A 17,592-nucleotide genomic window follows, 5' to 3' on the forward strand; every position below is an offset into this window, starting at 1 on the left:
GGCACAGCACCTTGAAGCCACAGTGGCAGCTCCCATCCCATCCTCAGTCATGGGCCAGCGCCAAGGATGCAGGGAGCGGCATCCCCTTGGGCCATGGCATTCCCTCTCTCATGCCTTCTGACATGTCAGGAGAACTGTGTGGCTGGTTGCTCTGCTTTGTGTGGGTGGCAGAGAAACACACGCTTACAGGACATGAGCTATATGACAGTGGGAGGCTTTTGGCAGCTGAGGTGGTCAGAGGTAGGGAACCATCTTGCATCCTCCTACTCCATCCTGTCATATATCAWCCCCCTACAAGGGGCTGCATGAAGAGCAAGCACCCGTCTCCAGTCTGGTGACAAATCCAAGCTAGTCACACAGCGATCAGCTACGTCCTACCTCTGCTCATTATTGGCCAGCAGTAGGGTGGCGTAAGAGTAATGACTGACGTGAAAACCCCTCCCGAGCAAACCTGGCCCTAACACATATCCAYACCTGGCCATGCCCATGGCAAAACCCTCCTATGACCCTTGGAGACAACAGAGGACACGRCTCCTCTTCCAAGGCTGTGCTGGACACAGTAAGCATAAATCCAGTCTCTGTCCTTCCTCCTACTCCTACTATTCTCAAAAATAACAACTGTAACCAGCAACACGAGTTTGTTGGATGTACGTGGGCTGTTCCTGCTGTAGTAGAAATGTCCACACCATCAGCACGCCGTGCATTCACTTTTTCCCATGCCCTGCTCAGGCCATGGCTGGCAGAAGTGCACATTGCTTCTCACTCCCCAYGCAGCCCCCAAACCCAGCTGCAGCAACCTACATGCCAGAGGGTGCAGGCCAAGCACAGCAAGGCACGAGGAGGGAACCACTGCTGAACRCATGTCAGGAACTCACAGCCATGGCATCAAGGCACTGACAGCAAGAGGAAAGAGTGAAATGCCACCCGGGGAAGTTGTGACTGGTGAGGTGAGCACCCAGCATGAGCGACCCATGCTGCGTCTCTGATGGGCGACTCCAGACAATCTAGCAGAAGGCTGAGCAAGAGGCTACAGCAAGATCAAGAGGAGCAAATCCCGTGTGCGGGTTCCCCCTTCCTGCCAGCCAACAGATGCTCTGTGCTTTGTCTTTCTCAGAGGATTCTCATGGGTTTCAGCTGGAAACAGTACAGCACTTTGAAAACTCTCAGAAAATGTGTGAAATGAGCTTTAAACGCTCAATTACTTTTTCTCCATACTTACTGCAAGCTTAAAAACTGAAAACACAGCCGTTACCCAATGCAGACAAGGAATGAATAAACATGCAACGTGCTAAGTATCTTCCATGCAGAACACATGCTATTGCCCTACGTATACTACGTTAGCCTCACTATACGTGTAATTGAGCTTATTTGGCCTCAGACAAAATATRTGCAAGCATGCAGAAAGGACAAAAAGAGCTACGGAAGGAAAAGCAAAATGAAACAGCATGCAGTTATCATTCCTTGATTACAAGCTGTTGCCTTCTCCTCTTATAAATACCTAGCCTCATTCCAGGTTTTTCTTCTCTTTATAAAAAAAATCCCAAATGTTTAACTCCATAGCAACGCACTTCCCCTTTTTCAACTCTGTTAAAATACAGAGGTGGGTATTKGCAACCCTGTTAGCTTTTTCTAACTAGTATGAGGTAGTCAAGGATCACTGGTGAGGACACGTCTGGCCCAAGCAAGGGAATTTACATCATGGTCACAGCTGAAAGCACACGGGAAACAGCATGAGAAACTCCAGGAGAGGCAGGACTGATGGCTGAGACGGATTACCCATGTTAAGGTCCTGCCTTCCTGGGCTCAGCTCTGCTCACTCGAATGGCAAGAAGTTCAGGGTCATGCCAGCTTCTGCATCAAGGATGGCCTTGGGCTGCTTGGTAAACCCTCTGAGCAGACACCTGAAGTGCATTTTGCATGGTAGGGCACGGCGGGCCTCAGCTGGGCTGCAGGCAGCCAGCACCTACACAGGAGGTCTGCCAATGCGGTTTTTATTTTGGTTACCCTAAAGTAGCCTTGATGAGCGATCTTTGGCAAGTCACCAACTAGTAAAAAAATAAGGCATGTTCTGGGCCAAACACTCTTATGYTCTTAGGAGAAAAAGTTTGTCTTTTTTTTTACTGCAATTTTTAAGAGAAAAAAATATGAACTTTTTTTAATGTGCCAGAGACAGAGTGTGAATGTGTCACAGCCTTGGCTCAGGAGCCCAGCCCTTACCCTCCGCAGCACTTGCAGCTTATCCACTTACCACCAGACGTTCCCAGGTCACGCACCACTGCAAGAGCCCTCAAACCAATACACCCTTGTTTGAGCTGTTTTAACTCAGGACTGTCCTCTTGACTCCCCTAGAGTCAAGGAGTTACAAAAAAGGTAACAAATATTTACTTTGGGGGGCTTGCAGGTGTACAGATTGAAGACATCTGTGACTGCTTACAAGGCATATATATACCTCGAATGTACATTAAGCATCTTGGAGCATTCTYTGATCTTGCCAATACATTTTTATACACATTTTAAATTTTGTGATAGATGGAGCCACACCTGCCCTGACCTTGGAATCATGTCCAGATGCTACAAAAGCAGAGTGTAGTCCTTGTCCTCAAGATTTTACAGTCTACATGAAGGCAAATAATGGATTAAAGAAGGAAATAAAGTTGTCAACTTGTTCAAGGTCACACAGGAGCTATGTGGCTTGGATTACAGCACACATCCTTTGGAGCTTTACCAGCTATCTTCTTCCTCTGCTATTACTGGGAGTAGCTAGGAGATTGGGACATGAGCAAAYAGACATCTTTCTGTCTTTGATAAACTTTTTCAATAATATATATCTGAACTATTTTTAGGTTATGAGGCAGTGGAAACCAAAAGTTCTTTGTCTAATCAGAAAAAAAAAAAGAAAAAGAAAAAGGAAAATATTTCCAGCCTGTTTCTCTACCCAGTGAAAAAGGAGAAGTTTATGGGCATAAGCATGCMCATGTATACATCAAAGAGAGTTTCGGTTTTGATGAGACCATACTTTCCTAGGAAAAAAATTTCAAAATTTTCAAAAAAATGGGTAAGTCTAAATGGCAACATCTCCATTGAAGGTTTCTGCCAAGCTCTTCCTCTACCCTGCCAGGGACAGCAGAAGGCTAGTRGACTGCTGCCGTGTGGCACAGGATTAGCATGTGTGCTAGCTGTCAGAGGACGGAGCTCCCTCCAGCCAGAGCTGCCATCCAAGCTTGTTCCTCTGAAATCAATAGTGCAGCAGCTCCTGGGGTTTTGCTGATGGTCAACAGGCCTTTCCGATTTCATTGACAGCAGCTATTTGTAAAATAACGTGACACACAACCTTCTCGAGTGCAGCAATCACAGCTTCTCCCTTTCGAGGCAGTGACAGCAGGCACCTGCAGAAGCCACACAAAAATGAGTCCAGAGAGGAGAAAAACAAAAGCGTCAGGAATGCAAAGCATCTTATTTTAGGCCTGATCCTGGACTGTTTGCTGCAAAATATACTGAGCAGCCTCCGGTTCACTACAAATCCTGCTAAAATCCAGGAACGAAGCAACACTCATGAGACTCAGACCCCTTCATGAAGTCGCTTGCAATAACCTAGCCTTCCTTAAAATCCTATTCCCTTTCCTCCTCGGGCTGCACCGAAACCGCTCTGCTCCGGGACGCTGCATGGCGCACTCTCATCTCTGCCGCTTGCCCTTGCTCTCCCCCTGCTTCTCACTTTTGCTCCCATTGGTTTCATGTTCTCTTTGCCATGCGGAAAAGCTTTCGAGCTTATCCAGCCCAGCGGCAGAGTTTATCCTGGTTCCACCCACTGGGACTTTCCTAGCTTCCTTCTGCACAGCGGGGTGGGGGGGAGGAAAGGCAGACGGCGGCATATGCAGCAGTCACCTCGGGGAGCGCGGGGAAAGCGGTGCTCTCTTTCCCTGAGCTAGGTTTCTATTGTAGGCGGTGCATTCCTTGGGAGGGAGGGTGTGTGTGCGCGGTGCCTTCCCACACTCAAGGCAGCTCTTATTTAATGGGGGTCTCCATGCAGGGCAGAAGCCAGAAGAGATTTTGCTGTTCCCCGCTCCCATTCAGGGAACAGCAGCTTCCACGTCAGGCACCGGCATGGTCCATGTGACGGAGATAGCCCTGGAGGAAGAGGCTGCTCTGACCAACCAAGCCTCCAGGATGCACCTCAAGGAGGATCTGAGGAAAATACGATGCGGCATGCTTCTGTGCCTGCTCTCCGTGCTGGTCCTCGCGCTGCCCACAGCCTATCTGCTGGCTGGAAGCCTCCGAATCCCCAGCACATGCTCCAACCAGGTAAGAGACTGCCGTTTGCTGTCCTACCACACCGCAACAAGGAGAGAGCGGCTTCCAATATCTCGCAAGTTCAATTTGTTTAGCTCTTTTTTCCCTCTAACAAGCGAGTGATTTAGGAGAACTTGAGAAACTTCCTATTAGATGCCTTCTTCCTCACACAGAGCCAATCTGCTAGGGATTAATCTTGTTCTGTTTGGTCTTTTTAACTAACAGTTTTTGTTCCTCTTCTCTTTAATTTCACTAAGGTCACAGTAGAAGGTAGAACTTGAAATCTTTTTCTTGGTGGACTGCAGGAATCTCTTAAGAGAAATTGCTAGTTGATGGAAATCAGTGTCCTCCACTGATTTCAGCCAGATTTTGGCAGCATGTCTCATTTCCCTCCCTATTCTCAGATTAACTCTGAGACCTCACCTACCAACGTACTGTTTCAGCAAGCACCTGCTGACGATGCTGCTGATGTCAGTGGGTCAAACACTCAGCACACGTCGAGGGGAGGCAGCCAGAGTCCTCGGCGGTGCTTCGTTAATGCAAACTTCTGCTGACTTATGGTTTGGGACAACTGCCAAGTGTGATGTTAAAATCCTTTTTATCCCCCATCCAAACTTTCTCTAGATGCAGRGATCTTCTCAGCTATTTTTCTCCGACAGACAGCTAAGCTCACTTTGCTTCTAGCAACGGGCGTTTGCTAGCGCAGCCTGCAAACACGTGAATTTTCCTTCYGTAGCCTTTGAATTCAACCAGGGCTGCCCCTGGTTGAAGGAAGAAGTATGCATATATGTTCAAAGAATTAGGGCTTGAAGGGATTTTAGCTTCAGGTCTGGAATTCATTAACTAGCCTGAATGTTGCATGTTCACTTCAAAACAGCAAAAGAAAATGGTGTTAATAAGTTGCCTCCAAGGCAAATTTTTATCCCAGCAAACATTCTCTCTACGGATGCTTCAGGTGACAGCTGTGCCCACAGCTGTGCACACGTGCACCTGCAGATGTGTAGAGAAGGGCTAGCTGGACCTCTTGTCCGCACAGCTGGCACCTTGCAMTGAAGCAGACTTCTGCAGCAAGTCTCTTGCATGTCTCCCGTTTATAACTTTGTGCTTAGCTAAAAGGGGGTGTGACAGTCCTGCCCAGGAGCTTAGACTGGCACGTTTGGTGGTTACATGCACACACGAAAGTATTTGTTACTGCTCTGTCCCTGTTATTGCTATTCAGGCCAGCTAGACTATGTGCAGAGTGAAAAAGCACTTCTGACAGTCACGGCTGCAGGACTCTTTCTTTTCATATCTTCATCCTATGAGATTCAGTTCATTTCTTCTAAGGATCTTGGAGAGATATGATAATAAAATGCTAGCCTATTTGATAGGACTAATGCATTCTTAGCTCTTCACTCTGTCTGGCAGCATTAATGGAGAAAAGTATTTTTCTGAATGGATTTGGCTTTGCAAGAGAGAAGGTGCAATACGAACCCTTCAGATGTGCCCTAGTCTGGATGACATGAGAATGTATTTCTATGCATGCGCGCTGAATTATTAGTGCATAGTATTGCCCCAGTGATATAATGAGCTGATCAGATGAGTTACAGCTTTTGCAAATCCCAAGGAGGAAGATAAAGTTATCACAGATGGCCTGCAGCCATCTGTGTTTGTGCCAAGCTGAGTGGGTGGAGCACCCTGTTACCATTAAAGTGGATACTGCTTTTTCCACATCATTCATTCCACTGATTAGTTACTGCATTGCCAGGGCTCTTCAGCAGCAGAGCACATGTGGGCATTTTTGTCTTCCTCTGCTGCTTTCTTTTAACCCCATAAAGAGTGTCACAGGCTAAGCAAAGGCCTTCAGCCCTGCAGCTCCAACTCACTGCCATAGCGTCATCAGGCAAGGGGAACATTTTGGAGTATAGAAGCTCTTGGGAAAAACTAGAGTCTTATCAACATGCATTTCCTTCTGTGCTTGAAGAGTTTAAGCTGGATTGTTAAAGGATGTCTTCTTCACATACCCTGCTGAGATCCCGAGCCAGAATAACTTGGTTGAGAGCAGACACTTACGGTGGTCCTGGTTGGGGAACTGTGGATGTCCTGGGCATGCTGGGAGCAGGTGGGCAGGCACCAGTTTGCGCTAGATGTGTGTGTTCACTTGCTGACCCTTGTAGCAGCAAGAAGAAAGTAATAGGAGGAGTCTTCTCACTGCCCCAGGGCCAAGCTCAGCCTGCAAATACTTGAATATCAGCTTGCCGGAGCAGCTGGGCTGGTCCTGGGAGGAGAGAGGGACTAGCACAGCCCAGCAGCGAGAAGCAGTAGTAAATTCCTGTGACTGTTCTTCCTGGAGCGAGGAGGAGGAGACGGTGGGGAGCCAGCAAAGGGYTGTGCAACATGGGTGTGCCTTAGATTAGCCCGCGGGGTGAGGCAGTTTATTCATTACTGTTTTGGTGTGAGTGCACATGGTGTCACATTCGGCCTCTGAGTGGGTATAAACTCACCTTTTCCTCTATAGAAATGGCCAATTCAGGACAGAGCAGGGCAAGTTCTGTTGTTACAGCAACATGTTTGGACCACTTGTTTTCTCTTGTGATATCCTATCTTGCATGAATAATTCAAGTCTGATGCTGGTTTTCTTGGACACCTTCCAGGCTTGCTACATTGCTTCCCTTTTGGAGATAGCAGTCACTTTCTTTTGTGCTCTGACACAGCAAGATGAGAAAATAAGGTTCACTAGGCAAATAACTGGTGTCTTAGATTATTAGCAGGAAATCTGTAAGTGGCTCTGGCTGTGTACTTCCAGAGGAAGGGCTAAGACTTCAGTGCATCCTCCCCCAAAGGGGAGCCAAGCTACAGTCTGAGTGTGCAGATCTGCCGAGGGGAGCGACACAGCAGCCAGGAGAGCATCTCTGGCTGCCTCAGCAACCCACACTGCTAACGCCAAAAACAGACCATCAAATCCCACCCCACACATGCGGACACTAGGGCCTGTTTGCACGGCAGAACCGCAATCCAAGCCCAGCCCAAAGCATTGCACACAAGCCTGGATGCTGTGTCAGTCTTGCAATGGAGAAGGGAACTGCTGCAGGGCTGGAGAGACTTTAAACTCCTGACAGCTCTGGCTGGATCTCTCTACCACATCAATAGGATCTTTCCTGTYACTAGCCAGAAACCAACAGCTGAGCTCAGAAAAGGAATGCAAGAACCATATTCCTGCAGAGCCAGAATGGCCTACTCTAATGCAAAAGAGAAGCTGAAGTGGCTTATTGATGTGTAAGGACGGATAAGTGCCTGGGGAAGAGGAKCGAGTGCTTCATCTAGGTCCAGGAACACGAGACTTCCCTCTYGAAGGCAGTAAAACTCTTGACTTACCTTTGCTGCTTGATGAATACAGTCCTACAGGGCAAAGCAGCTGAGGAAACCAAAACACATCTGCCCTGGGCACATGCCCGTGCAGGCTCTTTGCATTGCATGCCAGAGCACAGCAGAAATGCTCCGCTTGCGGTTAGTTTTCACTGGCATGAGATCAGCTGCTACCTAATATGCCTAGCCTAGGCTCTATACAGCACCCCTGGAGCTAGCAAAATCATGCCATGGGTGCACTACACAGACCCTGGCTGTAAAACTGTGGCTTGTGATAAAAGTGGTGGAGCTGCTGGGGGTAGTTTTGCTTAACCTCTCTACCAAGCCTCTTTTCCTGGTGCCGTTCTTTATTGGACACCTCCAGTCCTTTCCTGAGGTGCGAGAGACAAGGAGGGTGAGCAGGGGATGTTACAGCTCTTCTCTTTTCCTTTACTGTTATGTGGATMTAAGTGCACTGAGGCTTTTGGACATTCTTGGTGTCAAAACAACCTAGAAGTGTTTTGCAAACCACAGAGCTGGCCGTTTGAGTTCTTTGTCTCCAAGTCTGCTCTGTGGTGGGATTTTCAAAATCACTCAGCCCTCGTTAACAGTCTCTCCACAATAACCAAATGGAAAATCAAAGCCTTGCTGTGAACTTCTCAGAATCACAGATAAACAAGAAAGGAGAATAGAGAAAAATGTTAACTGAGTAAATGATTTCTCTCTACTGTCTCATACTGTTTAGCTTTCCATCACATCTTTCTTCCTGAAAAGTCTTTATACCCCCACATCCACACCAAACATGTACAATTTCCATGCCTATTCAGGACAAATATTACTAATACCTTGTCATTACATAGCATTTTTACATGCTCAAATGTTTTACATTGGAGGTTTAGGATGCCTGTATACTTATCAAACAGTATAGTTAGGGAAAAAAACATGTTTTTACCAAGCATCAGAATAATTTCAGACATGCCAGTAACCTGCTCTATCTAGTGCATTATACTATCCTTTAGCATCTAGAAATACAGCTACTGTAGCTGAAGTTTCCATCTTATTTCCAGTTTCCTGGAAATAAGTAAATTAAGGTTGCATAGAAAGCTTCCTCCAAGTTTTCAGTCAAAATATATTCTGCGTGTTTTATAAAGAAGCAAGATACTTCTCCAGATCCTTCCTAATTTCCCATCACTTCTACTTGTATTGCAAAGTCTGAATTACACAAAGTACTTAAGCACAGGCTAGCTGTAAACACATAATTAGTCCCACTGAAGTTGYGTGATTAAATATAGTTCTGTGATTGATTTGTAGCTCATTACTGTACTTAGCATCACTAGAAAATATGTAACYTGGTAAAGATGTAGGCAACATCACGTAGATAACAGTGTATATAAATACACTCAGGCAAGTGCGGCTGTCCCAGAGCGAGGGGGAGGGATGGAGAGAAACCCTCCACTGTGGTGTCAAGCTTCCCACTAGGAGGAGGACAAAGTCACCTGGCTGTGATTCTGTGGCACATCAAAAATACAGTCATGTTTAGACACCGCCACAAGCAGATACGACCTCAGAGAAAGTCATTAGTCATAACGAAAGGCCCAGACATCTCATCCACAGCCCAACACCATTCCTCTCTGTCAGCCACACACAGAGGCACTGTCACCACCCCATCTCCTCTGCTTGACGCTGCCTGCAGGACAGCACGTTCCTGTGCCTGGGGCAAATGCACAGACAGATGGGAAAGCGAAAAAGAATTTGCCCTGCTGTTCTCCTTGCCCATTTTTCTCCTGCGTGCTGGAGTCATTACTTTAGAACGGACAGTTATCCGCAGGATGATGTGCATGTGGATGTTTGCCGTTAGTGAGACATAAAAATTTCTTTGGTTCATTGGAGCAGCTACCAGTCCCCAAACTCATCCCAACATCTTCCTGCCCCAACCAATATGAATTTTCTATTTTCTACTTTACTTGTAATGTTTGAAGTTGCATGAGACAGCCACCAGGAGATAGGCTAGTTATCTACCCGTTCTTATTATTTCAGCCTGTGTGTTAGCTGATATGCATCAAATCCTTAACTGCAAGTTGTTCAGTGGCAGTTTACTCTATTTATCGCAGCTGTCTACAAAACACTGAACGTTCCTGACAAGCTGCAAGCACATTCCTGACATGCTGCATGGCTGGGCTTCCCAAGAGCCCAGGTCCCACAGGCTGAGCTGTCTGCACTGCCCCATCTCCCCGCGTTCGGCAACCGGGCCGTCGGCACAGACCCGCAATAAGCGGTGCCCCGCGAAAGCCTAAGGGACGTTGTTGCTTTAGTGCTCTGCACACCTAGCGCAGGCCAGGTCTACACTCGGCTTCACGCAGCCTAATTCCTTCGGTTAGGAGCTGTGCTGATTTGCAGCCTGCGTTAAGAGGACTAGTACCTGGCAAGGAGCCACTAGCTGTGTCAGAGGGTGATTGAGGAAGGACCAGCCCTGGCAGATGCATGATAAACAAACCCAGCTTTGCTTTGCGCCGCTCTACATAAACATCATTACTGCCTGGCACTGCCCAGGGCCATGTGTTTCTGCCTTTTAACTCGGTGTTCACGTGGGGTCCTGTGATGACGTTGTGGTGCTCAGCTCTAGAGGAAAATTTAGGAAGCAAGTAAATGCAAGCCAGTCCTGCAGTTCCTTGGTTAAGTGCTTGGGGCTCAGGTCTCTGCCAGCTGCAGCCTCCAACCTGTTCAGCTCCTGTCCATCTTCCTAGGAAGCTATCCAAAATTCAAGAAAGACCCAAGACATAGACTTGCAGCCTGAAACAACATAAAGGAAAGCAAGCAAGAGACCAGCTCTGCTGCTGATACACCTCAGTAACTCTCTTCACTGGCACTGAGTGCACTGAGTACCAGCTAAGGCTCAGCCCTCCCAAGCTTTCAGACAAGAGGAATCGCTCACTTTACTGTGCCCTGACTTCTGTTTGCTGCTCCACTGCGTGGAGCAGGRGCCAGAGCAGATCTCTAATGCTCCAGCTGTGCTGGAGGGAAACACCATCCCAAAGGATGGCTCATGAGGGCTATTTTACACTAGCATGTTATGCCAAGCCTTTCTCCGTCATGTCAAGGGCCTGTCCAGCCCTGATCGAGGACAGGGTGGAACGTGGCAACAACCACAGGCCTGTCCTTCACTCCTTTTTTGAGATGTAGGCGGTTTCAAGCTGACAGCAGAAAGTTCTCGCAAGGAAACAAAGCTCTGTGAGGGCTTATCCTTCTACATGAAACCTTTACAGAAACATAAGCTGTTTCCTGGGAAAATTCAGACAGGACTTCTCTGTGGATTTAGTGCATGTCTGGAACTCAAGAACTCAAGTCCTGGCAGCTAACTGCTTGCAATTCTCTCCTGCAGGTTGCAGAAGAGAGGGACGCTCGGTTTCTGAAGCAGCGGGCACTGGCTACTGGTAAGTTTGTCCATYCTTTCCACTATCCCAAATACTGTTGTTCACTGAGGTTTTGCAATCGCTGCTGCAACACACCTGAGGGCAGACAGCTTCCCATCCTCCCTTTGCTCTCACCACCCAAATTCCTCCCAAGTCACAGCAGACCATGGGCAAAAAAAATGGGCCGCAAGAGTCAGGTAGACAGGATATAACCAAGGCCATAGGAAAAGGATAAGCATTTCTGAACTGAGGGCACAGCAAAAGCACAGATGCAAGGGAGYTTGTGCATGCCACATACCCTTCCGAGCATGGGCAAGCTCAGCCCCCCACTTTCCTCCTTCCAACACTTTACACTAAGACGCTGCGGCAATTTGTGCTGTCGAAGCCTCACATTTAGTGCCACAGTGGGACTGACAAGCTCAGTCATTTGCAAAGGCATTTTATTACCCCGATGCCTGCCTATGTCAATAAACAGTCACAGTAAAYAAATCACTGCTCAGACGTATGCGGAAATGGAAAGAGGCTGCACACGTTTCCTCTAGGGAACGATCACTGCTTACATCCGATTGATTTGAAGAGCAAACATCCTTTCACACCTTTTTCTTCTTTCCCGTCTTAGGTATAGGTATGCTTTCCAGTGCAGAAAAGCCAAGAGCACACCTCACAGGTAACGTTTGTCCAAAAATGAAGCGTTTCCCTTGGGTTTTACAGCAGATTTTTTAATGCAAATTATCTCAGTTCACATGAGTCTGATAGGATCAGGTGTTGCAGGCCAGGAAACACAGGCAAAAGAGTGATCGGCTTGGCTTTATTGACTGTAACAGATTTACTGGGGTCTGTGTTTGTGTAAAATGGTCTACAGAAACCAGTAGTTGAAACATTGCTGCTTTTCTGGGCTGTTTTCTTGAACAAGCACTCAGACTAGCTCTTGCAACTGAGCTTAAATAAGTGCCTGGTATTTTAGTGATCTGTAGAGCTCTGCTGGAAAAATCAATGGCAAAACCTCAAAAGCACCCTCTCACTACTGTGAATCAAAAAGAATTACCAGTTTTGAAGCAAAATCAGGTCATATAAGGTCAGTTTTCAGCCCTTTTTTTCCCTGCAAGTCCTGACTCAGTTCACACGCACCATATTCCCACAAACTGACCTCCTGTTTTTGGTGAGGACACCTCTAAACCATATCTGAGGAAGCAAGGGAAGAGTTAGGCCTAGCTGAACCTCTTTGAGCCCCTATCTACCTCAGGAAGAGGAAGGCAATGTCTCACAGCACCGTTGTAGAGGGGGAATAATCATATTTTTTTGAGGGACAGACAGCATTTGGAAGGCTGCTGTCTCTGCACCTCGACCTTGAAAGCGCAGCTGGTGTTACACCAAAGACACTATCCTGAGCCATCCTCCATCTTAGCTAGCTCCACCCTCTTGGAAAATTCAGGGATTACCAGAGAAGAGGAACAAGCGCATGGTTGGTTCTCATGTGGCTGAGATTGAGTGCTGAGCGTCTCTGAGTGCTCTGAACTTCTCCTATATAAAGCAATTTATAGCTCCCAAAAATACAGCTCACTGCAAGGGCTCCTCCAAAAGGCTGTGTCATGTTCCAGGGGAGTAATTTCAAGCTTGCAAGAAGCCGCATGAAGCTTCCTGTTTTCCCCAAGCTGTCCTATATTTACAAATAGTGCTAAACAGATCAGTACATCCGAGGTGATTCTGAGAGAGCATGACTGTCTCTCTCTTGTCCACAAGTTCATTGCTAACACACCCTAGGTCCTGTCCCATTTCTATGCAGGTTGTCAGCACCCCAAAACTGACTCATCCTTACTCAAAACCCATCTGTGCTTAAATGCAAGTTTGCAAGATCAAAAGGACCAAGTCTACTAATAAAAGTCTTTTAGACTTCCACTTTCACATGACAGAGACTGACCCAGAGGTTTCCAGTGCAGTTGACTCAGAAAAGCAGCCAAAGCACTGCTCTGCTGGTAGGGAAATTCCCTAGGTTGCAGAAAAATCCAGTTACCTCTGGGAAGCACCCAGCAGTTTGCTTCAAATTTCCTCAGGCACTCCACTTGCAAAAGGTACTTAGCAGTCCCTTCCTCAGCAACCTCCGCAGCACAGCATCCTCCCGGGCCCAGTCATTGCTGGCCAGAGCAATGAGCCTGAAAAGGAAAAAGCTAGTGGCATTTTGAAAGGTTCCTATAATACTGGAAATATCCAAGCCTTGACTGTAGGAGTGCTGGAGCTTGGTCTGACCCAGCTCAGTGTCCTGTATCCAGCAGCTTTAGCCAAGCGGAGGTGCTTAGGATGTTCTTACTCCTTTTCTGTACAATGGGGAATTTGGGTCTGAGCAGAAGACAACATCCAGACTGCTGCATTACATAGCTATCAGAAAACCTAACTTCCACAAATTCAGCTAATTATTTCTTGAGCCCAAGTAGATTTTTTGCTTCTATGGYATCCTGCAGCAATGAGTTCCCCAGCTTAATGATGCATCACACATCAAAAAGTACTTCCTGTTTTTTGCTTTAAACTTGTTGCATAATCATTTCTTGGGTACCACCTTATTTTTCTATTCTCAGAAACTGAACAGTGCATAGAAAGTGAAAAGGGAATAACTAATCTGTAGAGCTTTGTTACATGCCCCACTTCAGGCACTTTTTTGAAAGTGAAAGTAGTAGAGTGACATACTCTCACCCCATAGGAAGGCTCCTCCAGGTTCCTGACTGCTCCTCTCCATTCTTCTTTAGTTTTAGAAAATATGTTATGAAGATGAGAGCAGAGGAATGAGGAGAATGAGAACTAAGTAAAGTACTTATATGGGAATGGCCCCCTGAATTAAGCAGTAGAATGACTTGATGTTTTGTTTTCTGTTCCTTTACGAATAATCCTCTGCATGCTCTTGGGCTTTTCAGCACACATGGAGCGTTTTGAACTCATCCACACTAGCACCAAAACCTCCTGCGTGGGTGACTATCCCTATTCTGCCCTGTGCACAGCTTTGTATTTACCAGCGCGGACTGCAACATGCCACGCTGTCGTTCCCTCCCTTACCTGGCTGCAGTTCGAGTCAGGATGCAAACCAGTGCCTATTCCTCCTTGCCATCAGCCAGCTGGATGAACTCCATCGTAGCTGGTAGCAGCACAAGGAACTCCATCAAGTATTTGCCTAACACTTATCCTACTGCAATAGTATCTGAGCTCTCCACGAAATCTGGGCAGAAAATCACTTTGTTTCCACTTCATGGCTGGATGTAGTGACCTTTTAAAGTCAGTCATTAAACTGCCAGGGCACAATCCTGAACAACTCTGAGAYCTTTCGGCCACTAGGCATTGTATTATGTGTTGTAAAAGTTTTCCTACATAGGAGATTCAGACCCTAGTCTCTTGTGGAGACCAGGAATCTGCCCTCAGAGGATTGCATTCAGCATCAGACTCCTGCACCGATGAGGGCAGTGCATTGCAAGATCCCAGAAGTTTGCCAATACAACATCAAAAAGAACCCCAAAAGCTGCCAGGCAAAAGGATTCCCCAGCAGGGGACTAAACCAAAAGGGATTTGGAGGAAGGAAAAGAAATTTCACACGTAAAGGATGCAAAAAGTGAAAAACACAGGAAAAAGCTGAAGTAACCATAGCTATTAACCTCTAATTAAAAACAGATTTTATTTACTTTTTAAGAATGAGCATAGTATGTGTATTTGCAGGAAGTACTGCTGCATATATTTGTGAAATAAATACATGACTAATACTAATATTGTTAGAGAAGGAACAATATTGTCCCAAAGGCACTTGAACATGCATTTTGCCTCTTAACATGTCTCTAAAACATGGAAAAAATAATCTGAAAATAGCACATATCAATACAGTGAGYTCTAACCTAAAAGGAAGGTTATAGTTATAGAACTTAGTTGCYTAATTCTAGAGGTTATGAAATCACATACTTCATCTGAGATGCTTGTAAGTTATAAGAAAACACTGAAGAATTGAGTGCCACTGACATTTTAAATGCGTCATTGTCCACAGAGAGAAAACACTTGACATGCAGATTCTCCTCAATTTTTCCCCAAACTTCCCAAGATGGAAAAGAGCCCAGGGTATTCTCTGGAAATTTTATAATCTTTTCTGGTCCTTTCCATGGTAAAGCAGCTTTTCCCTGCTACTATCTCATCTCTGAGAGATATTACTGCAAGTTGTGATAAACCTCACAGTGCCCCAAATGCTGCTTTAGCTTTAGCCAGGACTCAGCCTAGTCCCTAGACACCCGAGGCATAGATGAGGGTAATATCAGACCACAATTACTTTTGCTTTCTTTCATTCCTCTCTTTCAGGCACAGCTTCATTGGCTCAAAGCATCGTAGTCCTTGTAATAGTTTTAATTCGGCTTGGCTTGTTATCACGATCCTTATCATTCAGCCATGCAGAAATACTCTCCTCATGTGCTTTGACTCCCGGGCAAAAGATCAGAAAGATTYAACACTTCAGCCCCGCTGACAGGCAAGCTGATAAAAGCCATTCCTGTGTTGTGCTGCTCAGGGAACATGCTGCTCTGCAAACAGCTCTTGGTCTCCTTATGGATTAGCTATTGCCAAAAAAGAGGGAGAAAAAGGACATTGCTGGTAGTCAAGTCCATTAGTTTTTCTGAATCTCATTTCACTCAGGATAGACTTAATGTTTGTTGCCAAGAGCATTTCAAAGCTTTTCCTCACCTGCATTCAGTTTACCTCCCTGCCCATGCGCACCTGCCAAAATACAGGCTGAAAATCACCTCTAAATATTAACTCAAGCTCATGAAAAATAAAAGCTTTTAAAATATCTTGAAGGACTAACTGGGTTTGAATGTAATGTGTTGTTCTGGGAATTGGAAACGCAGCAGGCTCTTCTGGGTTTTTGATAAAGTGAAAGGACATCAGTAAACCAAAAGCAATTGCAGAGCAAGAGGTTTCATTGGGTGCACATGGAGTCAGAAGTTTGATGCAAAGGCTTACAAACTCCATGTCTGTGCTTCAGAAGCAGCTTGGCAGGAAGAAAGTTTAAACGTCTCAGCGTTCACTGATAGCTCAAGATGACTAGCTTGCTTTCCTTCTGGTCATTGCAAAACTTCCGCAAGCACAGTAGTGTTTATTATTCTTTGTTAGCACTACACTGACAAACATAGTTACAATCCATCTCCAGTGAAGAATACGTTGCTCCAAAGTATTTTATTATTGTCCTCAAACACCAGGTGTGGACACATCCCTATTTGTGCAACTGTCCCAATGATAATTTCACTTAAGGATACGGTTTATACTCTGTAAATAGGTAAGATAGCATCCCAGAGCCGCAGGGTGAACTCCCACAGAACCTTGAAATGTGGCCATTAGAAAGGACAGTCTCGGTCAACCYGCACTAGCCAAGGTCTTCTAAAAGCATCCCAAGATTTTTGGCTCCTGATTGCTGTGGTGGCCCAGAGCCTCCTTAACAATAGTCCCTTTCACGTGACTTTGCCCAGGCCAGTTGTTGCTTGATAGTCCAGCCTGCAGCCAGCTCTGCCTCAATTTTCTGCCTGTAACACAGGAACATTTCTCCCCTAGCATTTTGATTGCCTCACTATTTAACTTGCTTGCCATTTGGAGTAGAGATCAGCTCTGAACACATACAGCTCCCATGGTATAGCCAGCACTGTCTCCTCAGCCAGAGCCAACTAACTGATCTCTTCCTCTCTTTCTTCCACAGTGAAGAAACAAGACCTCACCAGCGTCATGGGAAATCAGCTGCCAATTCTCCAGTGGGAAGACAAGCGTGGCTTGGCCTTTACCAAGAACAACCTGAGTTATTTCAGCAACGCACTGGTGATACCCCTGTCCGGGGACTACTATGTCTATGCTCAGGTTACTTTCCGAGGGCCCATTGAAAGTTCTAGTAAAACAAATTCTGTTACTGAGATCATCACCAAAGTCACTGATAGTTACCCTGAGCCCACGCAGCTGCTGACTGGCACCAAGACCCTCAGTGAAAAAGGAAACAGCTGGTTCCAGCCTATTTATCTCGGCGCCGTTGTTTCCTTAGAAGCAGGGGACAAGCTAATGGTCAAYGTCAGTGACATCAAGCTGGTTGACTATACTAAGGAGCATAAAACTTTCTTTGGTGCTTTTTTACTGTAGGGCTCAGGCAGCAGCTGGCCAGGGCTCTCCTCCTAGGTCTCAACKCTGTCAGCATGCCTCAGGGTGCTGCTCTGCACTGTCTCTTGCCTGCAGCCCAGCACCCTCTGCATCCTTAAATTAAGGGGTAGGGAAAGCTGAAGCTGCAGGCTGAATTGAAGCAACCCAAAAAGCCTCAGAAAAATTGAAGTAAAGGGGTGGGTGGGAAGGGAGAAAGTGTATTTGCATGCAAAAACTGAGAGCTCTTTGAAATTTTGTAAACTAGGGAGGAACAGTTTACACCTCTGGGGTATGAATATTGATCTTGAATAATACWGCTAAGTTACATCAGTAGTTCTGCCTCCGATAAGCCATTTCCTCACCTCAGAAAAGTATTTTAAACTTTCCCCAGCATTTCCAGTATAATTTTTCATGGCCTTTCTTCACGTTCCCTGTACTAAAA

The 17,592-nt window shown here is 46.2% G+C and overlaps 1 protein-coding gene across 1 annotated transcript; it reads left to right on the top strand.

Moving 5' to 3' along the window:
* The first annotated feature begins 3,930 nt into the window (after positions 1–3,930).
* On the top strand, positions 3,931–17,324 carry TNFSF15 (TNF superfamily member 15). Its single transcript, XM_085320015.1, has 4 exons — positions 3,931–4,302; positions 10,994–11,045; positions 11,644–11,691; positions 16,726–17,324. The coding sequence occupies exons 1-4, from the start codon at positions 4,105–4,107 to the stop codon at positions 17,151–17,153; spliced, it is 726 nt and encodes a 241-aa protein (XP_085176141.1). The 5' UTR covers positions 3,931–4,104; the 3' UTR covers positions 17,154–17,324.
* Positions 17,325–17,592: the final 268 nt, after the last annotated feature.

The sequence above is a fragment of the Rhea americana genome, unplaced genomic scaffold, assembly GCF_003343005.1.
Source record: "Rhea americana isolate MKP2758 unplaced genomic scaffold, rheAme1 scaffold_61, whole genome shotgun sequence".
NCBI lineage: Eukaryota > Metazoa > Chordata > Aves > Rheiformes > Rheidae > Rhea > Rhea americana.